This window comes from Amblyraja radiata, chromosome 12 (genome assembly GCF_010909765.2).
Source record: "Amblyraja radiata isolate CabotCenter1 chromosome 12, sAmbRad1.1.pri, whole genome shotgun sequence".
Taxonomy (NCBI): Eukaryota; Metazoa; Chordata; class Chondrichthyes; order Rajiformes; family Rajidae; genus Amblyraja; species Amblyraja radiata.
The window spans coordinates 8,233,139-8,260,545 of NC_045967.1; the positions used below are offsets into that span (position 1 = coordinate 8,233,139).

The 27,407-nt window shown below is 44.3% G+C and overlaps 1 protein-coding gene across 7 annotated transcripts in view; it reads left to right on the forward strand.

The window, feature by feature from the left end:
* col4a6 (collagen type IV alpha 6 chain) overlaps positions 1–27,407 on the forward strand; it is a 394,735-nt gene that overhangs the window by 270,695 nt on the left and 96,633 nt on the right. For 6 of the 7 annotated variants that reach the window (XM_033030165.1, XM_033030164.1, XM_033030169.1 and 3 more), the window contains exons 23-29: positions 2,980–3,052; positions 4,295–4,401; positions 6,006–6,189; positions 8,918–8,971; positions 18,360–18,431; positions 20,391–20,498; positions 26,121–26,342. In XM_033030165.1, coding sequence (XP_032886056.1) covers positions 2,980–3,052; positions 4,295–4,401; positions 6,006–6,189; positions 8,918–8,971; positions 18,360–18,431; positions 20,391–20,498; positions 26,121–26,342 — 820 coding nt within the window. The remainder of the gene's footprint in view (positions 1–2,979; positions 3,053–4,294; positions 4,402–6,005; positions 6,190–8,917; positions 8,972–18,359; positions 18,432–20,390; positions 20,499–26,120; positions 26,343–27,407) is intronic. The other variant, XM_033030170.1, reaches the window with a different exon arrangement.

The window sequence follows — 27,407 nt, forward strand, 5'->3', positions numbered from 1 at the left end:
GCTCAGATTCAGGTGCTGCCACTCATCCACACTCTAGGGCTATTCACAACCGCTAGTTAATCTACCAACTCATGCATCTTTGGTGGAAAACCAGAGAGATGCTCAGATGGTCACAGGAAGAACATGCAAACTCCATACAGTCAGCAACAGAGGTCAGGATTGGTCCTGGGTTGCTGGAGCTGGAACCATGAGGTAACACCTCTACCCACGTGCTACTCCACTTGTGGACTATCACCAATCACCACAGGGTTACCCCCACCTCCAAATATCGCAGCACATGCAAATGTTGTAACGTTAGTCCAAATTAAGGCTGGTCATATGGAAAGGAAGTGGCCTGAACAGAGAGAAATGTGATATTATAGTAGTAAAGGAACATGCCCAGATGATGCAGTGAAAGGCTTTTGAATTAAGCCCCCAAAGCAAATACATCAAGAGAACAGTTCAGCACGGTGGCACAGCGGTAGAGCTGCTGCTTTACAGCACCAGAAACCCGGGCTCGATCCCGAATACGAGTGCTGTCAATCAATCAACCAATCAGTTTTATTCGTCACATTGCACATAAAGTGCAAGTGAAATGAATTTGTCTATACGGAGTTTGTGCGTTCTCCCCGTGGCCTGCGTGGGTTTTCTCCGAGATCTTCACTTTCCTACCACACTCCCTCGACGTGGTTGTTAAGTTAATTGGCTTGGTGTAAATGTAAAATTGTGCTTAGTGTGTGTAGGGTGGTGTATGTCTGTATGTCTAGACTAACTAAACTAAACTAAACAGGTGAAGGGAGGGGTAAGCCTAGGTGATGTTTTCTTCTCTTTGGTACATGGTCATTGCAGACTCTTACAATGTACAGTATCTTAACATTCACACACACAAACTCAAGAGCTTGCTAGAGAACATGAGTGGCTAGATTCCTACTGGATCTTAGAGAGATAAATCCGCACCTTGTAAAAATAATGGTTATTTTATTACTTGGAGGAAATATTGCCGGTCACTCAGAACAGCAAAAGCTGGAGAGAGTGCTTGTTTCTACCTTCCCAGCCAGTATCAAACTCTCAAACAGACCTGGTGTACGTTAACAAATAATTCCCAATCTTCCAATCTACCTTGATGCAGCCCTTGCACTTTTTAAATCAGCTCTTTCCCTGAAGCTGTAACACTATAATCTGCATCCTGGTTATTTTTATCTCTGGACTGAAAGATTATCGAACCAAAAAAAATGAATATCTATATTACTAAAAGTCTGATCTTGACCGCTTTTGGCCCACTGTGCTGCGATTTCCGAGAGAACGCCGTCACCTACGGCCGTCATTTTTGGCCACCTCGATCAGAGCCCACGTCTGCCTTCCTGGACCAGAGTATTTTTCCCATCTATGAAAAATCAGAGAGAAATTAATGTTTTTTAAAAAATCACCATTCTCTCTGCTGCCCCTGCTGGAGGGAGGGGGGGGGGGACTATAAAACCAGGAAGTGGTGTGCCTCAATCAGTCTCTGCAAGATGGAGGTCACTCTGAGCTCTGAATGACACTGAACAAATGTCTACACAACTGTGAGTACCCTTAATGTGGTTTGAAAATGCAAATATGGTTAGTTTGAAGTAAAAAAGCACTGCCTGCAAATGGTTGTTTGGGTTGAAGTAAAAGGGCACTCTCTCTCTCTCTCTCCCCTCCTCTCTCTCTCCCCACCTCTCTCTCTCCCTATCACTCTCTCTTTCTCTCTCTCTCTCCCCCCCTGTCTCTCTCCCTTTCCCTCTCTCTCTCTCCCCTCCTCTCTCTTCCCCCCTCTCTCCCATCCCCCCTCTCTCCCACCCCCCCTCTCCTCTCCCCCCCCTCCTCTCCTCCCCCTCTCCTCTCCTCTCCCCTCTCTCCCCCCTCTCTCCTCTCCCCCTCTCTCCTCCCCCCCTCTCCTCTCCCCCCCCTCTCCTCCCCCCCTCTCCTCTCCCCCCTCTCCTCTCCCCCCCTATCCTCTCCCCCCTCTCCTCTCCCCCCTCTCCTCTCCCCCTCTCCTCTCCCCTCTCCTCTCCCCCTCCTCTCCCCCCTCCTCTCCCCCCTCTCCTCTCCCCCCTCTCCTCCCCTCCCCCCCTCTCTCTCTCCCCTCTTTTTCTCCCCCTCCATCCCCTCCCCCACCATCCCTCCCCTAAACCCCCCTCCCCTTCACACACACCTATCCCCTTCCCTCCACCCTCCCTCCCCCTCCCTGCTCCCCACCTCTCCCCTCCCCTCACCCCCCTCTCCCCCTCTCTCCCCCTCTCTCCTCTCTCCCCCTCTCTCTCCCTCCCCTCCTCCCCTCCATCCCCTCCCCCACCCTCCCTCCCCTCCACACACCCTACCCTCCACACCCCCTACCCTCTTCCCTCCACCCTCCACCCTCCCTCCCCCTCTCTGCTCCCCACCTCTCCCCCTCACCCCCCTCTCAGCACCCCCTCTCTCTCCCCCTCACCCTCTCTCTCTCCTCCCCTCCTCCGCCTCCTTTCCCCCTCACCCACCCTCCCTCTTCTCCTCTCCACCCCCTTCTCCCTCCTGCCCCTCTCTCTGTGTCTCTGTCTCTCTCTCTGTCTCTGCCCCTTCTCTCTCTGCCCTCACTCTCTACACCCCCCCCCCTCTCTAGATGTGACTGCAAGTTGGGGGCTATGCGTCAGTAGATAGGGTGGTTATGGGGTAAAAGGAGCAAATTAATAACATTAATATAATATCAAGGGGGGTAATTAGCGTGAGTGCGGGGGGGGGTGGGGGGATAGTTAGTGCGTGTGACGCTGCATGCCGCCTCCCCCCCCCCACAACCGCACGTTGGGGGAACAGACCCAACGGGTCTGCACTTGGTCTGGTCAACTGTCTATTTCCTTCCATAGATGGTGCCTGACTGCTGAGTTTCATTTGCTCTCCTTTTTTTATGCTGTCGATTCCAACATCTGCAGCCTCTTGTGTATGGTTCTAAAAACGGAGGCCATCTACTGATGAAGAATGCTAACTCTTCCTTTTATATTTTAGGGATATCCAGGAGTGTCTGGCGGGTCAGGTCCAAAAGGACAGAAGGGAGACTCATCGTTCTCTACAGCAAGAGGTACGAGTGACGAAAGTTCAAATGAGGCCAATCGCCAACAATCTGTACAGTGTGCGATTTTACTCCCAAAAGCATATCAAAAGCAATGGAACTCAACATGCTGGTTTAAACTGAAGATAGTCACACAAAGCTGGAGTAACCCAGCGGGACAGGCAGCATCTCTGGAGAAAAGGAATAGGTGACATTTCGGGTCGAGACCCTTCTTCAGACTCAGGACAGCAATCTTTTGCTGGACAGCAATTAAATAATTATTCATATGGTCTGATAATACTCATGCTTTACACATTCTAAATACTTGTCTGGCATGTTTCATGTTTAGTGTCAGCTGCCTCACTTTGAAACAAATGATTAAATTATTAAAAAGCTGATGGTGCAGTTCAACAATTTAATGAGGCTCATGGGCATTTCTTCCAAAATTTGCGAACTGTTTCATTTTATATGACCGCTGAGTAATTCCATCATTTCAGGAGTCTGAAGAAGGGTCTCGACCCGAAACGTCACCCATTCCTTCTATCCAGAGATGCTGCCTGTCTCGCTGAGTTGATAGATAGATAGATAGATAAGATAGATAGATAGATAGATAGATAGATAGATAGATAGATAGATAGATAAATACTTTATTAATCCCCTTATTCAGGGGAAATTCTGATGTCCATGCAGCACACTAATAAAAATACAACACAGTATTCAAAGAAATTCAACACCAAAACATCCCCCCACAGTGATTCCCACTGTGGGGGAAGGCACAAAGTCCAGTCCCCATCCTCTTGTCCACCCATAGTCGGGCCTATTGAGGCCTCCACAGTCGCCGCCATGGCGCCCGATGTTCTCGCCGGGTGATGGTACCCCGGCGTCGGGAGAACCCTCAGCAGCTTGGGGTGCCAGGAACGGCCGCCTTCCCACCGGAGCCTGCGGCTTCCAAGCCAACAGACCACGCCAGACGGAGCTCCGCACACTGGTGATCTCGGCGAGATGTTAGTTCAAACGCCGCAGCCGGCCGCTCCGCAGAACCACGAGTTGCTGCAGCATTTTGTGTCTATAGTATTCAATTTTTTCTTTAAGAAGCTGATCTTGGTTCTCCAAAATACTTGAGTTTATTATTTTAGCAGACCACTAATTAACTCGATGTGAAGTGGTTAATGCCTCTACTAAGGCACAGTACTTAGGAACTTCAGGTGGATGTAAGATGTTTGGTTCATTAACACACAGCTACCAAGGTTAAAATTGATTTCCCTTATGAAGGACCAAAAGGAGATCCTGGTATTCCAGGATCAAGAGGACCCTCTGGAATTCCGGGAAAACCAGGAAGGGATGGCTTACCAGGTTTAACGGGACCTCCTGGTCCAACCGTAAGTACCATTGCAGATCAATGTATTGTGATGTTTTATGTATTAATGTTGACAGCATTGGGCATGACAAAGTATAGAAACATAGAAAATAGGTGCAGGAGGAGGCCATTCGGCCCTTCGAGCCAGCACCGCCATTCATTACAATCATGGCTGATCGTCCCCAATCAATAACCCGTGCCTGCCTTCCCAGATGGTAACACTCATCTGAGAAATATTGATCTGCTGCTATTTATTGCTCATGATAAAGGAGCAACATTGGCAGGCCTTTTGAATTAAACCTTGGTTCTATTGATTCAAAGGAATGAAGCTAAATTTCTCTTCAACCAATTTAAAGGGCCCCTCCTACTTACAGACTTTGCTTCTGCCAAAAAGCCAAAGATCAAAGCCAATATCAAAGATGCCCAGTCTGTAGATTGATGATCCCCCAGTACTCCCAGCAGCAGGTTAATGGAGCAGCTTTGCTGACTTACCAAGTGAGGATGCAGTGAATCTTTTTCCCCCACAAACATTCATGAACTACTGATGTTGAGACTAACCCCTCTTCAGCCAGGAAAGAGGCAAGGGCACTCTGTGTGAATACCCAAAGTAACTCAGAATTCATTGAGCCACGAGCAACATACCTTTCTGTTTCAGCAAAGGGGACAATCATATTATCTGTCATGTGTCTCATGGTGAGATTATCCCTGTGGTTCCGTTTATGCAGCTTCAAGACTCAGATTTCCCTCCGCGGTGTTTTGTGCTAAATTTGATTTTAGTTTTGCCTTGCCTTTAAACACCCTTGTTCCTGACCATTTTGTTCCCATCAGCCGAAACGTGTGAAAAAGTAGAATGAATGAATGAATTAATGAATTGATTAATACTTTATTGTCACATGTGACAAGTCACAGTGATATTCTTTGTTTTGCATTCCCAAGGTATGCAAAGAGTCGCCACTTAAAGGGCACCAACAAAGTTACAAAGCATCAATGGTTCCGACCCAGGAACGTTGCCCTGAGTAGCTTGTGCTAGAATGCCAACTGCAACAGAGACCAATTTCAGGTCCTGAGTAAAACCTATAGTTGTGGTTGGATACCCAAGCTAGAGCAAGCTACCAAGGACAAAATAATACCCCGTGCCTCCCCACATGGCCAATCTCCATAAAGTGAGCGTGGACAAGGGCAGGTTTGCTTGTTCTTCTCTCCCAAGGAAGACAAACAATGTCAAATAAGATCTTTACCTCCCCCCCCCCCCGACATGCGCAACTGCAGTTGATGGCAAAGCCATGGAAACCTTCTCATTCCTGGTTCTATGGGATTGCATTCAATTATAATATCCCACTCACCATTGTAACAACTGACAAAATATAATCTGGTGATCAAGCTTAGAAACTTCCTAGATTGTGTAGCCTAGCAACATGACACACTCGACATTAATTCTCACACTCAGCGGAATTCCTGCCCAGATACATCATGGATGGAATTTATACACAGAGCCCTTGCGGGAATTGTGGGTGAGGAGATAATTTCAGTGGCCCTAAAATGGATTAACTATTCTTCCATTAACTTTGAATGAATTTCAAATATTTTCAATACATATCTGATTGTTGTATTTGTGTTGTTGCATAGGGGGAGCGTGTATTTGGTTTTCCAGGAGTCAAAGGGCTCCCAGGCAGCCCAGGTCCAAGGGGACCTCCAGGAGCAAGAGGTGACCCAGGTAATGGACTTCCAGGACCTCCAGGTTTCCAAGGACCTCCAGGTGATCCAGGAATTGATGGAAGACCGGGATCATCAGGATATCCAGGAGCGCCAGGTATGAAAGCCATGAAGTTCTGCTCTATCTGTTTGTACAATTTCTGCATGGTTGATGGTTTGGGACAACTGCACAATAATGGCTTGCCATTGATGAAATGGCCAATTGGCCTCTTAATTGGTCTTTTACTGAATTCTTTAGGAATTAATAAAATAACTTCATAAAGTAATATGTTGAATGGTGAACAGCATAAATGGTGGATGCCATTGGCTTCAGGTGGGGGGGGGGGGCAGAGAATGGGTCAAATGATTGCAATTTGCATCTGAAGTCCAGGAAATCGTGCTTGTGCAGAGGATGCAGCTTAATGAGTGTTGATATTCTGATTGCAATCTACAACAATTATTGCATAGAATGGATATTGATAATGTTCCTGTTAAATTGTTTGCAATCCATCCGGAAGTCAATATGCCCAAACTCAAGTCCCAGGTAACAAGGCAGACATGTACCTGTTTTCTCACTAACCAAATCTGTACCCAGATTAGGTTGAACTAGATCAGTCACCTACACCAATAGGTAGAGTCTGCTTCTGTGAATGTCCACTGCCATCTGGAACTGTAGGAAGCGAGTGATGCCTCCCATTACCTGACAAAGAACAAACCAAAATGAGGTACGAAGGAAAGCTAGCCAAGAATATAAAGGGGGATAGTAAAAGCTTCTTAAGGTATGTGAAGAGGAAAACATTACTTAAGACAAATATGGGTTCCTTGAAGACAGAAACAGGTGAATTTATTATGTGGGGACAAGGAAATGGCAAACAAGTTGAAGAGGTACTTGTTTGTGTCTTCCCTATTGAAGACAGATGTACAAGGGGACAGAGGACCCAGGGTGATGGAGGAACTGAAGGAAACCCACATTAGGCAGGAAATGGTGTTGGGTAGAATTATGGGACTGAAGGCTGATAAACCTCCAGGTCCTGGAAAATGAACGAAATAAATTAATTGGCTCATGCAAGCACGAATTGGATGCACGTCGTGCCGCAGACATCCATTCAGTTCCAGTGTCGGCTTCAGATTGAACTCTCTTCCTCACGTTCCACCACTAATGGAATAAGTTTGCACCTCATGTGTTTCACCTTTCCCATCGCCACAGCCTTATCCTGTAGCCATCTCTTCCAGGCAATTAAATTAAAAAAACAATTTTAATGAACGCACCAACTCAATTTACACTGAAAATTGCACGTCCACACTGGTGAAGAAGTCTTCTTGCTACTGAATACATTTTTGGTCCTGAGAGAGGCTATTGACTGAAGTGTTAAGGTCAGAATGACAACTCTGGGATCAATAACCATGGCATGATGATTGCCAACATGTCTACCTTGTTACCTTGCTATTCTGAAACTTTACTGGCATAAAAACTACACCAATGATTCTTATTCTCAGTCTCAATGATTCTGTGATTTTTGACTGCATTAATCATGCTCTCTATTATCACTCTGTGGCATACAGAGGTCTATTCCCATTATAGATCTGTGTGGAAACCTTTTTTCTCGTATTCTCAGTTTTTAAAAGTTTATTTATTATATCTTTGAGTCAAAATGTGATTACCTTTCGCATCCTCTTCAATAAGCTAGTTGACCTCCAGTTCCCGAGAATTACTTATTTCCTCTTTAAATGTAGGAATTCCAACGTGTCCACCAAACTTTTATTTATTTTTTATTTTTTTATTTTTTATTTTTTTAAATATTTTTATTAGAAGTACAATAAAGTACAGTAATACACATCACATATATCTTATTACATTTGTTGTACCACTTCATTTTTTGAGCTTTAAGAAATAAAAGAAGTAAGGAAAGTGAAAAAGAGTCGTGAAGGTGCAGGAAAGTGTTGGGAAAAGAAAGCCCCTTAGAAAAGAAGTTAGAGAAGGAAGTAAAGAAGGGAAATAGACCCTAGAAAAGAAAGGAAAAAAAAAAAAAAAGAGAAACAATCGCTCTATTATAACACAAAACTCCGCAAAAAAATACTCAAGCGCCTTGAGTATTAGAAAGGCGCTATATAAATCCCATCCATTATTATTATTATTATATACCAACCGTATTTTTCACCCCCCGTCACCAGATCCTGGCACCATTTATTTTTGTAATTACTATTGCACCTTATGCTTGTAATAGTTCCATAAATGCAGACCACATCTTTTGGAAGTGGTCTGCTTTGCCTGCTAGGAGGAGTCTCATCTCTTCCAGGTGTAATGTTTCGAACATGTTTGAAATCCACATTTTTATTGTTGGTATAGGAGCATTTTTCCAGAATTTGAGTATAAGCTTTTTTCCCCATTATTAGCCCGTAACTAGCCCGTGTCCACCAAACTTCTGGCACTATTTAAGCACCTTTGGATATTTATTGGAACAGAAACCTGGCTGATATGTTTTTCCTCATCAGTTAAAGCATCTAAATGTAACGAAGGTTCGGGGTAAAGAAGCTTGAGAAAACCAAGTGCTTCTGGTCTGTTTGGCTTGAGACGGGTTGTCATGTTCTATCTCCCCGGTGGCATGCAACACATTTAATTGAGAACACATTTCAATATCCAGCTTTGGTAGAAATCAGATTAAACCACATTTAAAAAAAATACAGTGTTTGCTCTGTTCAGTGGCAATAATTTCAGAAGGAATTTCGAGTTGAGGTTACGTCTTTGTTGCTGTCAGGCGGTGCCATTTAGAGGCAGAGCGATCACGTTTGCACTGTTGTTGCTGCCCCTCTTGATTTATTCCACGTCCTTTGCATGGACACTACAGGTGACTGTTGCTGCGGGGAAACCGCTGGTGAAGGCGGCCGTCAGAGAACGGGAGGTGAGAGGCCAGAATCCTCACAATAAAGGTTACCATGGCAATGATGGCAGGAAACCCCCCCCTCCTCTCCAACCCTTACATCATTGCCAAAAGGCTTCAGTGCCACTATTTGCATGTTACAGCTGTACTCTGGTTTAGCAACTGACATAACTGCACCCAGTATTATCTCTTCTCATCTTTCCTGCATGCTGTAGCGCACATTGTTGTGCAGACTGTTGAAATGCTATGTTTCATTTGGACAAATGGATGAAGCCATCAATATCTAAGGCCTTAACTGGCCTGCTATGATGTCTTTCTCAATTGTGTAAAAATTGCAAACAATTGACTACTCGTACATTAACCACTCTCATTTGCAGTTATTGTTCCTTAACCTTTTCCCTTCCTGAGGATGATGAATCTAGCATGTGGTACCACTATCAAGAGTGATTTGTACCAGGTACTTTGAGCTGGTAGCCATTCTTCCTTTGCGAGCACAGACCAGGAACATCTAAGCTTCTAGCTATCATTCACTTCGTAACTATATTGCTTTTAAAACCTTCCATGAGCCCACAACTCTCTGCAATCTTATTCAGCCTGATAACCTGAAATAACAAGGCCATCCTCTCATTTGGGCTTTTCCTCATTTCTGAATATAATGGACCTACATATAACCTCACTTTTTCCTTTCAAATCCCCTTTTATACTTGGTCTTTGACCAAGCTTTGGACCACTATCATTTTATCTGCTTTGCCATCAATTTCCTTTTGGTAACATTGCTGTGAAACATTTGGGCACAGTTAGCACAGCCATTGTACAAATGGAAGTTGTTGCTATTATCTGGTGCCTTCTTCAAAGCTCATATATAAGCCCCAATAATGGTCATTCAAGTTGACATCTAAAGGGCCTGTCCCACTATACGAGTTTACCCAAGAGCTCTCCCGAGTTTAAAAAAAAATCAAACTCATGGTAAGTTTGTAGAATGTACGTAGCGTGTACGTCGGAGCTCGGGACGTCTCTTAGTGGCTCGTAACGCTAACGGCAGGTACTCGGGAAACGCGGTAAACTCGTGAAGATTTTTCAACATGTTGTGGCTATTACCGTAATTCTCCGAGTTCGAATCAGAGGGAACTCGGGAGAACTCGTGAATTACCTCGTACAGTGGGACAGGCCCTGACGCCTGGCTTCAGATTTATGGTTTGTTCGCCAGTCTGAGAGGAAATGTAACGACAAACACTCAGGGTTGTGGGGTTAAATCTGGTGAAACCAGTGTTTTGAGGAATGAGTATGGTTGCTACAGATGATACTGTATCGGCTAACAAGAGGTCTGGACAGCGCAGGTTCACTAATGTGAGAATACAGCCCAACTTTGTCCGAATATTTAGCATGAAGGTTACAATACAGCAGGCAGGAGTTGGAGTGTTTAGTCATTTCTCCATTGTATCCATCCTGTCTGTTTAAAGAAGCCACATTTTATTTTCGTGACACGAAGAACTGCAGATGCTGGAATCTTCAGTAAATCACGAAGGCCTGGAATAACTCAGTGGGCCAGGCAGCATCTTTGGAGGACATGGATAGGTGACATTTTGGGTCTGGATTCTTCTCGCTGTAGTTACTGGATGCACCAAAACATGGAAAGGCCAAGGGAAACATCACTATCCATGTCCTCCACAGATGTGCCTGACTCGCTGAATTACTCTTGCAATTTATGTTTTAACCCTTTCATTTCCCTTGCTTTCCCACCAATGTGAATCTACCACACGTCGAAACACAAGGGGAACTTACAGAAGCTAGTTATCCAAACAACCTTCTTTGGTGTGTGGGACAGAACTAGAGCACCCAGAAGAAATCCACATGCTCACATGGAGAACGTACCAATTCCACACACACAGCACTGGGATTAGGATTGAACATAGATCAGTGGAGCTGTGAGGCTTGATCATGGTTTTGTGGTGGAAAAGTTAAATTGCAGGGAGTGGTAGGGGCTGGTAGAGTTATAGGGAATTGATGCTATTGTTTGCAACTGTAACTGAAAATCCTAAAAGGTATATTCAGCCCCAGTACCAAACAGAGGCAAGAACAGCCCCTCTCATCCAGATGAGAACCTAGAGAGGTAGAGAAAGATCCCACCGTTGTGGTTCACAGAGAAACGTTAGAGGGCGGCACAGTGGTGCAGCTGTAGATTTGCTGTCTTACAGCACATACACCGCCAGTGACGCGGATTCGATCCTGACTATGGGTGCTGTCTGTACGGAGTTTGTACGTTCTCCCCGTGCCCCACGGGAGGTTTCTCCGAGATCTTCGGTTTCCTCCCACACGCCAAATACGTACAGATTTGTAGGTTAGTTCGCTTGATATTCGTGTAAGATTTTCCCTAGTATTTGTAGGATAGTGTTAATGTGCAGGGATTGCTGGTCGGTGCAGACTTGTTGAGCTGAAGGGCCTGTTGCCATGCTGTATCTCTAAACTAAACTAAACAAACCAATGATATGTACAAGCAAACAGGAATGATATTGTGCAAAGGGACATTGATTTATTAGGACCAAAAATCAAACCCAGGGTAACAATATTTGGATTGGTGCTTGAGCCATGCACAAATGTTCATATAGCTGATCAGATCAGAGTATAATGTATGGCAGAAAGAGTAACGTATAAGATGGAATGATGCTGACATCACATTGGGACTGACTCCACATTAATTGGTCCAGCACTAATATTTTGGCAAACCTGATGTCTACAACTGTAGAAATGTTCTCCATGTAAAAGGTCATTGAACAATCTATCAAGTTAGTGGGTAAAAAGCTGTGTATAATAGGAATAGATTCAGTGATTGGAGATCATACTCTCCATCTGTGACACCAGGGATGTGGATTGGTGGTCTCAAAGGATTGAAGGTCTGTGTGGGAAGGAACTGCAGATGCTGGTTTACACCGAAGATAGACACAAAGTACTGGAGTAACTCAGTCTTCAGTCTGAAGAAGGGCCTCGACCCGAAACGTCACCCATTTCTTCTATCCTGAGATGCTGCCTGTCCGGCTGAGTTAATCCAGCATTTTGTGTCTATTAAAGGTCTGCGTTGGACTTACCTTCATGTGTTCCCAGTCTGACATTCAGCAATCAAAGCAGGGTCTCCTAGAAATTACTAATGGTGGCCCCATTTCCTTCACAATACAATCGAGTTCCAATCACGCAGCTCGAAATAAATAATTTGGTCAATAATACACAATTCAGTTTCTCAGCAGAGATCATTTTAATTAATGAGATGGTGTGCTGGAAAAACTGGATGTAATTCTAGACAAAACAGAGAAAGAACAGTAAGAAAATAAGAACAGTAAAATAAAATAATTTTACATCAGCCCCAATATAAAGGATTGAAGTAGAAGAAAAATGACACATTGGTGTGATTCAGCAGAATTGTGATGAGCGTACATCTGGAGTGGTGTGTGCAGTTTGGTTTGCATTAAGATTGTATCTGTTTTGGACTCAGTGGCGTGGAGCGTAGATTGCTTCCTCATGGCAAGATGTAGTGGTCCAAAACGCATTGAGCAGCATTGAACTAGGTGGGCCTATCATCAATGTTATTGGAAAGATCAAAAAGTTGTAACTGAAATAAATAGGACTCTCGGGCAATTGACTGGATACATGCAGTGAAGATGTTTTGTGTATCGGTACAGCCTGCCACTAGGAGGCTGTGCCCTTGTGACAAGCACTTGCCCATTTAATACAAGAATGAGGAGACATTTTCTTTTCTCCAAATCTTTAGAAATTTTCTGCCCGGATGGTTGTGGTTGCTCAATTATTTAATATATTTTAGAAAAACTTAATTGCTTTTTTGCGTACTCGGACATTAAGGGAAGGTGAAGGTGTAACATATAGCAATGTTACAAAATTTTGAGATTTAAAATATCATGTCTGCAATTTATCCCATCAGATAAAGCATAAAAAGGAGTTTAATTCGGCACCTAATTCACTTTCATATTTTCAGTATTTAAGAAATTATGGCCATTTTCATACTCGGAAATTAGCATCTTGTTCCCTATTGCTTTACCATTGACTTAACACAAAAGCTGTGATCGAGGACAGCCAAAAGCCCATAACTTTTTTTTAAATTAAGAGAACTGAATGAAATTTTCAGTTATTATAGATTGAAGCATTCTGAAACAAATTTGAAACAATCTTACTTGGATGACCTGAGATTAAAGCATATAATTAGTTAGTTACCTAATTGGAGCTAATTACAATATTCAATGACTCGACATCTATCCATTTCTTAAGAAAAGATTAACATTTTTAAATAGCCTAAGTGTCCAAATAACATTCACACAAGAATTCACAATATAACGATTTTTAAATCTCATTGTCATGAATTTATAGGCCAAATGGAAGGAATTTAATGTTTAATTCCCGTAAATTAATGGGCATTTTAATCATCTTGCGAGTGGGTTTTTGTGGAACGCGATCGATTGGAACGTTGCGGTTGCAGTGAATTTGAATCCCATATCGGCAGGAAAAACACTGCCGGTTCTGATAGGGCCAAAATCACATTTTCGCCAATGAAATTTGGATTAAAGTCATCCTAAGAAGCAAGTTTATATGTAAAATAAACGACTTACCTCATGTTTTGTCCCCGACGTGAGATCCGTCCCATTGTAGGCATTGACGGCGTTAGAAGTAGCTTTTTATAGGGATTAAATTGTCCCACGATTTTTTTTTTTTAACTTCCGAGAACGGAAGTCGGAACGATTTTTCTGCAGCAGCTGAACAGCCTGAGAAAGTTTGACTCCGACAGGCAGGAAAAAACGGCATTTTAATCCTGCCCCCTCCCCCCCTCAAAGGCGCCAAAGTCGCGCGCACAGCCAGTGGCAGAACTGCAGCGCCGCTGAAGGTGAGTATTGTAACATCGGTATAACATAGACCTTGAACTCCAAGACAGCATAGACTGTTTTTGCAGATACAATGAACTGCAGATACAGAAATCTTGAGGAAAATGTGCTGGAGAAACTCAGTGGGTCAGGCAGAACTGTGAAGGGAATGAACAAGTGAGTTTTGTGTCAGAACCCGCAGCTAACAATTGTCTGTTTCCTTTATCGTTGTTGCTTTTTTGCATATCTTTCATTCATTTGTCCTATATCTCTCTATATCATCGTTTCTATCTCTCGATTCCCTTTCCCCTGAGTCTGAAGAAGGTTCTCGTCCCGAAACGTCACGTATTCCTTTTCTCCAGAGATGCTGCCTGACCAGTTGAGCTACTCCAGCTTTTTGTGTCTATCTTCAGTTTAAACCAGTAACTGCAGTTCCTTCCTACACATACTGGAGACAGGTTCTGTTTGAAGAAGGGTCCCGACCCAAATTGCTGCCTGTCCATACCCTTCACAGATGATGCTTGATCCATGATTTCCTTCAGCACTTTGTGTATGACTACTTTCGCTCCAGTTTTAAGCATCCTTAAGGTAGCTAGAGTAATCTTGCATTGAGGAAATTGTGGATGATGTGTACTTTCATCAATCTGACCTACGTCTGCCCACACGATTTGTCAGCTTGTTCCATTATAAATTCCCTGTATCCACACAAAATAGAAATTGCTTCAATAAACCTATCAGACCATAATTACACCTTGCCCATGAAAACACTACATCAGTACCACTGCCTGGAAAATGTTATTCCACAAGGCCATTTCAGAAAAGTAGTTTTAATTTTTCATATGGATTTTGAAACATTATGGAAATAACAAAATGAACAGAATATGATATTTACAAATCGGAATGAAAATGTAAGCATTACCTGGAAAAATAGTGCCCTACCCTTTGATCCTGCAGAGGGAGATGAACCATTTTGTGGTTATTGGTTTTGGATTTGGGATATTAATTACTGCATTCAGTTCCAAATATTAACATGGCCACTTTTTAGCCATTCACTTGACTGTTTTACTGAGATACGTCTTTTAGCAGTGAGGACAAGTACCACGCACAAATAGTTTAAAACATTCTGGATAACATGAGTCAGCCATGGGCATAGTTTTATTTTACCACAGAAGATAACTTAGAATACATTACAAATGCATCAATGTGAACCTGCCAGTGCATGTGTATGCATGTGTACAGGTACACGTTTGTGTATTAACGTACGATGTATGATAGGTGGTATATGGTATTATGCATCAACATTATGCTGTAACACATAACTATTATTATTATTGGATATGTAAAGCCAATTAACAATTGTTATAAACTATAACAAGTGGGGATGGAGGGGTTTTGGGATTGGTGTGTGGGTAGGTGGGTCAGTGAGAGCCTCTATGTATGTTATGTCTTGTGCTGTATGTTCTATGTTGGACCCCCTCGAAAACGAGATGACTGTCCATCTCAAGGGGTTATCCATGAATAAACTTGTTTCAACATATGCACACGTGCATGTGTATTGCACGTACATATATCTTGTATACACATCTTTGCATGTAATTGTGTGTGTATACACAAATATATAATGGTGCGTGTTTGGGTCAATGGCACCATTCTCAAGAGTTGAAGGCCCAAGGTGTCATGTGGTACTGAACAGGTATTTCACGAGATGTTTGGATAATTTGCTGATGTTTGGATCATTTGCTATTGTGCAGGGCATGAAGGAAACTAGTTAAATCTAGGACAGGTTGTGTGAGTGATGCCTACAGGTGAGGAGGTGCACTCAGTTCACATTGAGAACCCACACAAGTGGTTCCATGGTGCAATTCAAGTCAAGTCGAGTTTATTGTCACATGCACAAGGATGGGTAGATAATCTTGCCTGCAACAACATCACAAGCACATAGACTTTGACTACACACACAAACGTAAACTTAAATTACACACAAATTCTACAAGATGCCAAAAAGAAAAAAGAAACAGTCATCAGTGCAAAATCTAATTAGGAAATAAGTCCATGGTAGTGGAGGATGTTTGGTAGGGGCTTTGGGTTAGGACGTCAACAGTCGAGATATGGGGGTGTTGATAGTAGGTTGATTGTTCGGAGCTGGTTTGATAGAGTGTGATCGCCAGGCTCATGATTGTGGAGATAGACACAACAAGCTGGAGTAACTCGGCGGGTCAGATAGCATCTCTGGTGAAAAAGAACAGGTGACATTTCGGGTCAGGACCCTTCTTAAGATGATTATGAAGGATGTTCAGATAAATGGCCTGGTTAGTTCTTTACTTTAAAAAGGTCCTACTTGAGACAAGTTGCTGAAACCTACCTGTATGAGCTAGGATCAGCTCATCTAGAGCCCCTTAGCACAGAGCACGGCTTACAAGCAAAGTGAAAGCAGCTTCTGCATGATTGTCCAGACCTCAGGCTAACACGACCAGTGACTTCCAGGCATGGGTTGGATGTTATTGGGCTCAAAGTGCATGGCCTGGTTCCTTTGTGCATCACTGTCCCAGAGGGATGGAGGAGCCAGAGGGAAATTAGGGGGACAACATACAATTTACATTCAGTCCCCAGTTTTCCTGAACGTTTGATTTTCCATTGAAGCTGAATCCTGTGGTACACAAAACATGCTGCATGATTGCATTTCAAAAGGTAAGTTACATCCCAATTCCCAGGGGGCGCCGGAGGAGGGAGATGGCAGCCCTGCCGGCAGTCTGTTCGTTTTTTCATCCTTTTTGTTATTTTTAGCATTTGTTTAAAGTTTGTTTTAATGTTCTTCTGTTTGTTTTATGTGGGGGGAGGGGGGGGGCGGTCGGGTGTAACTTTTTTTTCCAGGATCTTACCTTCCCGGAGATGTGATCAGGTTTCGGATCACATTCTCTGGGCTCTGCAGCCTACCATCAATGGAGTTGAAAAGCCGCCTCGGACTGTTGTGAGCCCCACCGCGGGGCGCGGACTTAACATCGGAGCGGATCCCTTGCCTGGGATCGCTCCCACCGCGATCACCGTGGACTTACCATCAATGGCTCGCAGTTTCGGGAGAGGCTAGTCGGGAGCTCCAACGCCACAGAAGGCTCGACCACCCCCGACACGAGGTTCGATCGCCCGACGCAGAGGATCTGACATCCCCCCGATGCGGGAGGTTGATCGCCTCAACGCGGAGGGCCCAAACGCCGTTGGATACGGGACTTAAGACCATCCCGTCAATGGGGGGCTCGAGGCCCCCGACCAAGGAAGAACAAAAAGGGAAGGACTTGAACTTTATTTCGCCTTCCATCTTAGTGAGGAATGTGTAGGAGTCACTGTGATGGATGTTTATGTTAAAATGCGTTTTTTGAGTCTGTTGCTTTTTTAAATTGTATGACTGACCTGGCCAGTGAAATTTCACTACACCAATTGGTGTATGTGACAATAAATGAAACTTATGAATTCTCTGTTTTCATTGCTGTCCTGTTATTATTTTGCAGAGATGGGCACTCTGATAGCAGAGGAAAGTTACGCTGAGAATTGTGTTGTATGGGGGTATTAGACTGGAGGCACTATCAGTCCAGTCAGAGTCAGACAGCCTGGTCTGAAACCGACTCTTTGCAGTGCCTTTCCCTTCCTCCTCTTTTCCTCTTGCTCTGCTCAATTTCCTTCTGCTCCTTCCCATCTTGGTCCACTGATTTTGGCTATGCTGGGAACTGGAGCAAATGCATTAGGAAATCCGCCCTTACATGTGTCACAAGATGACTCCAGAGAGATTGGGGCAATTAAAGCACTCTTTATGCATTTTAGTGGTGGTGAAGCTGCAATGCATCTTATTCTAGGAAGAATCTGCTATCAAGAACCAGGTGATATGAGGAAGGTCCTCATCTTCTAGTAGTCTCATACAGTGGTGTGGTATCGATTATCAAGGTTAATGGGGCATTGCAAGCTGGCACACAATGAGGATATGATAGTTGTATCTTGGGGAAGGCCAACGAACCTCACTGCACTTTGCGGATGCCTGAGGGAATTGTGTGTGCAGTAACGGAACTGTGATTGAACAGGGTTGGACAATTTTCACTGAGGCCAACCGACATCCACTGACTCAAAGGGAATCTCTAACCTGAATATCTGTAGATACTCATTTGTTGAACATGATCAGGTTTATGAGCTTCTCAATGCTAAAATAACCAAAGGATACGGAGACTATGCATAACATTAGTCAAGTAAAAGATCAGTCACGTTCCAACTGAATGGTGGATCCAGCTCAAATAACCAAATGACCTATTCCTGCTCATATTTCTAACGTTCGTTCCTATATGCATGTGAGTGTGTGTTTGTAGGAGAATGCTTGTGCATGTGTGTGTATATATGTGTCTGTGCACATACATTGATGTGGGTATGTGGACTTGTTTTGTAATCTGTATACACACATGTGTGTGCGTGTCTACAGGAACGTGTTTGTGCATGTGCATGAGTATGTGATTACAAGTTGCTTTTTGCTCAATCATTCATTCATGATCTCCTCGTTGTATGTGATTTGGCAGGAGTCACACTCCCCTGTGTGGCCCGAGGCAACAGAGGTTTCAAAGGATTGCCAGGACCTACAGGATGGCCAGGTACGTTCTCCGTTCACCAACACTTGGGTGCTGTTCATTTGAACGCCACAGAAGTATCTCAGTGGGGACACGAGAGGCTGCAGATGCTGGAGTCCTGAGCATAAAAAAAACAAAATTCTGGAGGAACTCAGCGAGTTCAGGGGAGAAAGTTGAGAAAGATAAGTAGGGTTAGGGGGGGGGGGGGGGGGATTAGATTTTTTATTGCCAATACTGTCTTTATCATTATTTTTAGTCAGTTATGTTCACAACATTTAACAATGAATAAATGGTTCAAATAGTGGATGTGTATTGCTGTCCTGCTTACATTGCTTTGGTAAAAGCCTATTGGATGATAAGTAAAGGGCAGCACGGTGGAACAGCGGTAGAGTTGCTGCCTTAAAGCACCAGAGACCCAGGTTCAATCCTGGCTACGGGTGCTGTCTGTACGGAGTTTGTACGTTCTCCCCGTGACCGTATGGGTTTTCTCCGTTTGTGTTAGGAAGGAAACGGTTTAAACTGGAGATGAACACAAAAAGTGGAGTAACTCAGCGGGTCAGACAGCATCTCTGGAGAAAAGGAATAGGTGACGTTTCGGGTCAGGTCTGAAGAAGGGTCTCGACCCGAAACGTCCCCTATTCCTTTTCTTCACAGATGCTGTCTGACCCGCTGAGTTGCTCCAGCCTTTTGTGTCTATCTTTTCTCCGGGTGCTCCGGTTTCCTCCCACACCCTAAAGACGTACAGGTTTGGTTTGGTATAAATGTAAAAATTGTTTCTGGTGTAGGATAGTGTTAATGCGCGGGGATCGCTGGTCGGCACGGACTCGGTGGGCCAAAGGGTCTGTTTCCGCGCTGTATGCCATCTGGAGCTGTGCTCCTGGTAGGGTCACCCATGGCGGTAAGGTCGAGGGGGAGGTCTCTCTGACAAAAAGCAATCCAACCAAGACCTCAATGGTGGAACAGGAGGAGGATGATGGCTGACCTAAGTGGAGCATCACAACAGCTGGGAAGGCGGATAAAGGCTGCAGCAGAAAAGGGTCTCGAGTCGTCTTGGATTCCATGCAACTGGATCCTGACCCAGATCTGTCAAGGACTGTGGGGTGGCTGTCTGTGCACAAGTCTCCCCACGTTAAACAAAGTCATGCACAGGCGTCCCCCATATAGGGAATAACACCCTGGGGACACCCATGGTCAGCCACGACCAAGGGGGGGGCCTAAGAGGGGGACGTTAGAAAGCCATCTTGTGCAAAACACACATTGGGAAATGTTAGAAAGCTGCGTTACAACATTGTGGAGCACAGCATTTGTGTGACCAAAATCACACCTTCAATCAGTATTCCTTCCTTTGTTTTATATACCCATTCCTTCTCTCCAGAGGCGAGTTACTCCAGCATTTTGTATCTAAAAAACCGCCAACTCCCCTGACATCAGTCTGAAGAACAGTCTCGACCCGAAACATTGCCTGACCTCCCGGTGGCTCGGCACTTTAACTCCCCCTCCCATTCCCAATCTGACCTTTCTGACCTGGGCCTCCTCCATTGTCAGAGTGAGGCCCAGAGCAAATTGGAGGAGCAGCACCTCATACAAATATTGCGCTTGGGCAACTTACACCCAGTGGTATGAACATTGACTTCTCTAACTACAAATGGCCCTTGCATTCCCTCTCTCTCCATCCCCTCCCCTTTCCCAATTCCCCCACTAGTCATACTGTCTCCGACCACATCTTATCTCTGCCACGCCCACTCCCCTGACATCAGTCTGAAGAAGGGTCTCGACCCGAAATGTCACCCATTCCTTCTCTCCAGAGATGCTGCCTCACCCACTGAGTTACTCCAGCGTGTTGTGTCTACCTTCTTTTATATAGCTTGGCTTAGAAGAAGTAAGATATTAACAGTTTGAAGTTGTTATTAAGTAAAATATTGCTCAGCTTGATTTCTTCCTGAATCATTCTTTCTCGGTTCTTTGTGGTGAAATAACTTTTAGGTCTAAAAGGTAGACCAGGATTTCCTGGCACCCCAGGACGACCAGGATTGAATGGACCAAAGGGATTTCCTGGAACTCCAGGCTTGTTGGGTGAATCAGGTCCTCCAGGTATGTGCTTATCCATTTGTGCCTTACGGTCATCCAGTTGAGCATCTGAAGAGAGTAGGAAGTTGTTCCATACTTCTTAGCATCATTTATTTATTTGGGGTCAAAAAGGGATATGGATAGGTATTTTCACATAATTGTGAAGGTAACATAGGGTAACATCATTGAGCTTGCATGTGGGACGTAGAACTGTTACAGTCCAGGTCAAGGTCCTTCGGTTCACGATGCCTGTGCCAAACATGATGCCAAAACCAACTCTTATCTGCCTACACATAATCCATATCCCTCCAAGTTCTGCATTTCCATGTGCCAATGCAAACGTTTCTTAAGTGCCACTATTATATCTGCCTCTACAGCCACTCAATAGACAATAGACAGTAGACCAGAGACAATAGGTGCAGGAGTAGGCCATTTGGCCCCTCGAGCCAGCACTGCCATTCAATGTGATAATGGCTGATCATCCCCAATCAGCACCCCGTTCCTGCCTTTTCCCCATATCCCCTGATTCTGTTATTTTTAAGAGCCCTCTCTTGAAAGCATCCAGAGAACCTGCCTCCACCGCCCTCTGAGGCAGAGAATTCCACAGACTCACAACTCTCTGTGAGAAAAAGTGTTTCCTCGTCTCCGTTCTAAATGGCTTACTCCTTATTCTTAAACTGTGGCCCCTGGTCCTGGACTCCCCCAACATTGGGAACATGTTTCCTGCCTCTAGCATGTCCAAGCCCTTAACAGTCTTATATGTTTCAATGAGAAACCCTCTCATCCTTCTAAACCCCAGAGTGTACAAGCCCAGCTGCTCCATTCTCTCAGCATATGACAGTCCCGTCATCCCGGGAATTAACTCCTGGCATTGTGTTCCAGGAACCCATCACAATCATTTAAACCATGCTCCTCTCCTTGAAGCTATGCCCTCTAGTATTTGCCGCTTCATGTTTTAAGCTGCATATGCTGTGGAAGCAGGATGCACTTAGAAATCTTGAACAATCAGCCTTTCCCACTGCTCGTGAATGGGATAAAAGGCATCCCATGAGATTTAGCGTTCAAAAGTCAGCCTTTTATCTGAGCACATTACAATTCTATAATACAGGATTGTTGGCAACACAGCCCCCTGTGTAGGTAGTGAAACCAGTCAAGAGTTCCTAGAGATTACAGTGAGCCCCATGCCAAAATCTGTGCAGGAATCAGAATTGAGGATGGAATTCCTGCCACTTTGTGGTCATTGCAACAAAACAGTTTCATGATCAGCAGGAGAATGGCTCATAGTTAGGTCATAAGGTCATAAGTAATGAGAGTAGAGTTCGGCCGTTCAGCCCATCAAGTCTACTCCCCCATTCAATCATGGGTGATCTATCTCTCCTTCCTAACCCCATTCTCCTGCCTTCTCCCCATAACCACTGACAACCATATTAATCAAGAATCTATCTATCTCTGCCTTAAATATATACACTGACTGCCTCCACAGCCTTCTGTGGCAAAGAATTCCATAGATTCACCACCCACTGACTAAAGAAATTCCTCCTCATCTCCTTCCTAAAGGAACATCCTTTAATGCTGAGGCTATGACCTCTAGTCCTAGACTCTCCCACTAGTGGAAACATCCTCGACACGTCCACTCTATCCAAGCCTTGCACTATTCGGTAAGTTCTCCCCCTGATCCTGCTGTGCCTCACAGGATCAATGTGACATGTCACACAAGAGGCCAGTGGGTGGCACACTGGTGCAGCAGTAGAATTGCTGCCTTACCCGCCAGAGATCCTGACTACGGTTGCTGGCTGTATGGAGTTTGTAGATTCTTCCTGTGACCACGTGGGTTTTCTCCAGCACCTCCGGTTTCCTCCCACACTCCAAGGGCCTCCAGATCTGTAGGCTAATTGGCTTCTGTGAATTGTCCCTAGAGTATAGGATAGTGCTGGCGTACGGGGTGATCGATGGTCACCACGGACTCCTCGCTGGCTCGAAGGGCCTGTTTCCATGCTGTATCTCTAAAGTCCAAAGTCAGTGAAGTTAGAGGGGGAAGCTAGTGCAAGGGAATGAGGATTAATTTCCATTCTTGCTACTTACAAGAGTGTTACTTCTGATCTCATTGAAACAATCCAGTTCGTAAAGTTGCGGTCCAATTCCATCCTGTCCTCGATTACTGTCTCTGTGGAGTTTGCTTTGGATACTTCGGTTTCCTCCCAAAGACAAGATCTGGGATGATGTAGGTGATCTGGGCTCTGCCTATTGCCCCTAGTGTGTCGGGAGTGGATGAGAATGTGGGATAGCAGATTGCAAAAACTCCACATTCTTAAATCTTTACTCCTACAGCAACATTGCTTAAACGTTATTCCCTCATCATATATCTATACATTGTAAATGGCTCGATTGTAATCATGTATTGTCTTTCTGCTGACTGGATAGCACGCAACAAAAGCTTTTCACTGTACCTCGGTACACGTGGTAATAAACTAAACGAAACTGAACTGAGAACTAACATGAAAGGATGATTGATGGTTAGCATGGATTCAGTGGCCAAAGCGCATGTTTCCAGACTGTATCTTGAAACTAAACTAAACTTCCATTTGAGGTTTAAAATTCAGTGATGAATAACGGGCACATGACAGATTTAATGTGATCCATGGGTTCCAGATGGAAGATTTATATCCTTGTTATTTTTATGGAAATAAAACATGTTGTATTTATTTAAAGCATCTGAATTTATTATAGAAAGGTTGTTCAAAGAGTGCGCAAGAAGTGTCTTTTTGCAACCCTTGGCATGAGATTTATAACAGAGAATGTAGTAATTTTATCACTTTGGATTGTTCTGAATACATAGACAATAGACAATAGGTGCAGGAGTAGGCCATTCGGCCCTTCGAGCCATTCAATGTGATCATGGCTGATCATCCACAATCAGTACCCCGTTCCTGCCTCCCCATATCCCTAAGAGCTCTATCTAAATCCCTTTTGAAAGCATCTAGTGAATCGGCCTCCACTGCCTTCTGAGGCAAAGAATGCCACAAATTCACAACTCTCTGTGTGAAAAAGTTTTTCCTCATCTCCGTTCTAAATGGCCTACCCCTTATTCTTAAACTGTGGCCCCTGGTTCTGGACTCCCCCAACATCGGGAACATGTTTCTTGCATCAAGCGTGTCCAATCCCTTAATAATTTTATATGTTTGGATAAGATATCCTCTCATCCTTCTAAATTGTAGTGAATACAAGCCCAGTCGCTCCATTCTTTCATCATATGACAGTCCCGCCATCCTGGGAATTAACCTCGCGACCCTACACTGCACTCCCTCAATAGCAAGAATGTCTTTCCTGAAATTAAGAGACCAAAACTGCACATAATACTCCAGGTGTGGTCTCACTAGGGCCCTGTAGAACTGCAGAACGATCTCTTTGCTGCTATACTAAACTCCTCTTGTTATGAAGGCCAACATGCCATTCGCTTTCTTCACTGCCTGCTGTACCTGCAAGCTTACTTTCAGTGACTGATGTACAAGGACACCCAGATCTCATTGTACTTTCCCTTTTCCTAACCTGACACCATTCAGATAATGATCTGCGTTCCTGTTCTTGCCACCAGAGTGGATAACCTCACAATTATCCACATTATACTGCATCTGCCATGAATCTACCCACTCATCTAACCTGTCCAAGTTACCCTGCATCCTCATAGCATCCTCTTCACAGTTAACACTGCCACCCAGCTTTGTGTCGTCTGCAAATTTGCGAATATTACTTTTAATTCCTTCATCTAAATCATTAATGTATATTGTAAATAGCTGCGGTCCCAGCACCGAGACTTCCGGTAGCCCACTAGTCACTGCCTGCCATTCCGAAAGGGACCCGTTAATCCCTACTCTATGTTTCCTGTCTGTCAACCAATTTTCTATCCACGTCTGTATCCAACCCCCAATACCATGTGCTCTAATTTTGACCATTCATCTCCTGTGTGGGACCTTATCAAAGGCTTTCTGAAAGTCCAGGTACACTACATCCACTGGCTCTCCCTTGTCTATTTTACTTGTTACATCCTCAAAAAATTCCAGAAGATTTGTCAAGCATGATTTCCCCTTCGTAAATCCATGCTGACTCGGACTGATCCTGTTACTGTTATCCAAATGTGCCGCTATTACATCTTTAATAATCGACTCCAGCATATTCCCCACCACCATCAATGTCAGGCTAACTGGTCTATAATTCCCTGCTTTCTCTCACCCTCCTATCTTAAAAAGTGGGATAACATTAGCTACCCTCCAATCCACAGGAACTGATCCAGAATCTATAAATTTAAATCCCTGTTCCTTGCACCAGCCCCTCAGCCACACATTCAGATCCCATGTCTCCCTGTTCCTGTCATCACTAGCACGAGGTACTGGAAGTAATCCAGAGATAACACCCTAGAAATCTGCTTTATAGTCTTCATCCTCACTCTCAAAACTCACGTTGCAGAACCTCCTTCCTCTTCTTCCCAACGTCGTTTGTGCCCATGAGGCACAACCACTTGCGGCTGCTCACCTTCCCTCTCGAGGATGTTCTGAAGTCGGTCCGAGACATCTTGGATCCTGGCACCAGTTTATATCCTTTCCATAGTCTCTCCTATAATTGTTCTCCGGTCAAGGACTACATTGTAACCTGTTCACCAAGGTTGTCTGCATTGCCTCTCTTCTTTTCTCAGTCACTGAGTTTCAATTAAAACCAGTTTGTTTGATCCACCATATGTTTGATCCAACATAAGGCACTGTTGACCCTAGCAGCAAGTGCCATACTTTGTATGGTTTCTCATGAATATTTGCTACCATTTCAGTGTGACACTGACTTAGTCGAATGAGCAAATTAATATTCATAGTTTACAGTTGTGTACTAAGGTACAGAGAGGAGCTTTAGTTGCGTGCTGTCCAGTCAGTATAAAGGCACTACGGGATTACAATCGAGTCATTTACATTGTACAGATACATGCTAAGGGAATAACATTTAGTGCAAGGTAAAACCAGCAAAGTCCGATCAAGGATCGTCTGGGGGTCACCAATAAGGTGGATGGTAGTTCAGGACTGCTCTCTGGTTGTGGGAGGATGATAACAGCTGGGAAGAAACTCTCCCTGAATCTGGAGGTGTGCATTTTCGAGTATCAAACTTACGGGTAATGATGGAAACTTTACTTTCCCTTAAATGAAAAGTCTTATGGGTCCAATACGTTAAATCTGAGGGACATGTGATTCCTGGAACAATTTCTGGGAATTTGAATTTCTCCGCTTTGTGTCAACGATCTTTGACAAATAGTTACAGCATAAGAAACACCAAATCAACCGCAATCACATAGTGGCTTTGAAAAATACTCTGATAAAGAAAATATCTGCATTGAACAAGGTGGAGGGCATATCTAATTGAGAATCCACTTTCAGTTTATTGTATCTTTATATTCGCAAAATGGTTGTCCACCCAATAGTCTTTGTGGGTCTTCCAAAATATTTGCTCTCATCTCTCAGTGTTGTGTGGTTCTTCATTTTACTTTTTATACATTGGGTCAGCGAGCCTTGAATGTGAATGTTAGTTAAGGTTCTGTACTCTTTACTCGAACTACCTGCTACAAATCTCATTCATTACTAACTAAGTCAAGATTTTCCTTTGGTCTTACAGGGTTTCCTGGAATACCAGGTGATAATGGGCTACCAGGACTCCCCGGACAGGATGGAAATGAAGGTCCTCCTGGAAAGATTGGTATTTCTGGTACTCCAGGTCTGAAAGGACAACCAGGAGAGGTCTACGGTGCAACGCCAGGTGCTCGGGGTTTCCCTGGTCAACCTGGAAAACCAGGATTAAAAGGTGCTCCAGGAGGTTCTGGTTTACCAGGCCCTACAGGTAAAGTAGACACATGAACTGCAGATGCTGGTTAATACACAAAAAGACACATAGTGCTGGAGTAACTCAGCAGGACACACAGCATCTCTGGAGAACATAGATAGCGACATTTTGAGTCACCTATCCTTAATCTCCCGAGATGCTGCCTGGCCTGATGAGTTACTCCAGCACGTTGTGTCTTTTTCCCCCCGAGAGGTAAAGTGTCAGATTATGTTTGTTTATCGGCTCAAGCTACTTTAGATTTTGATTAGCAGAGGCCCTAATAAATTCTTGAGATGTTAACATGCAGTGAGTTTAGACTGGCAATAGCCCCCAATCTGGCACTGCCCTTTCAGCATAGAACGAGAACACGAACAAGAGGACCAAGATTTGCCTGAGAAAGTGCACTGGGCTTCCTCCTCTTAATCTCAATGAGATCTTCACCATGTTGGTACCTGAAGCAGCTCAGCATTTACCAACTGGTGTTCATTGTTCAATGCATGTCCAAATATGAAACTAGGATAGCCCACTGGATGAATGGAAGCATGACAATAAACTCACTTGAACTTGAAGTTCAAGTGCCCAGTACCTGGAGTAATGTGCATGCATGAAACCTTCATGGACCACAGATTCGATCTCTGAGACTACAGTGTGTGGGGACTGTGTGTGGGTGGCACACACTGGTGCGGCAGGTCCCAGTCTTGGGCTAAGCTCACTATAGGCAATAGACAATAGGTGCAGGAGTAGGCCATTCGGCCCTTCCAGCCAGTACCGCCACTCAATATGATCATGGCTGATCATAGGCGGATTAATTGGAGAGATGGGCAGGGCTGCTGGAGATGGCAGGCTAAGTTGGTCATGGGACGTTGGAACTGAGCAAAAGAGAGCGGAAGAAGGCGAGCAGGAAGAGGGTCTCACTAATGGATTTTGAGTGCTTTTTGAGGGAAGCCTCTTCCTTTCTCTCTGGTGAACCCAATAGTTTCCGGTCACCAAGGTGGAAGAGGAAGTGACTTCAATGAAACCATCCTCAACCCCAGTGCCCTTTAGGATCGCATTTTGGGGATTTTTTGAAATACTGTTACACAC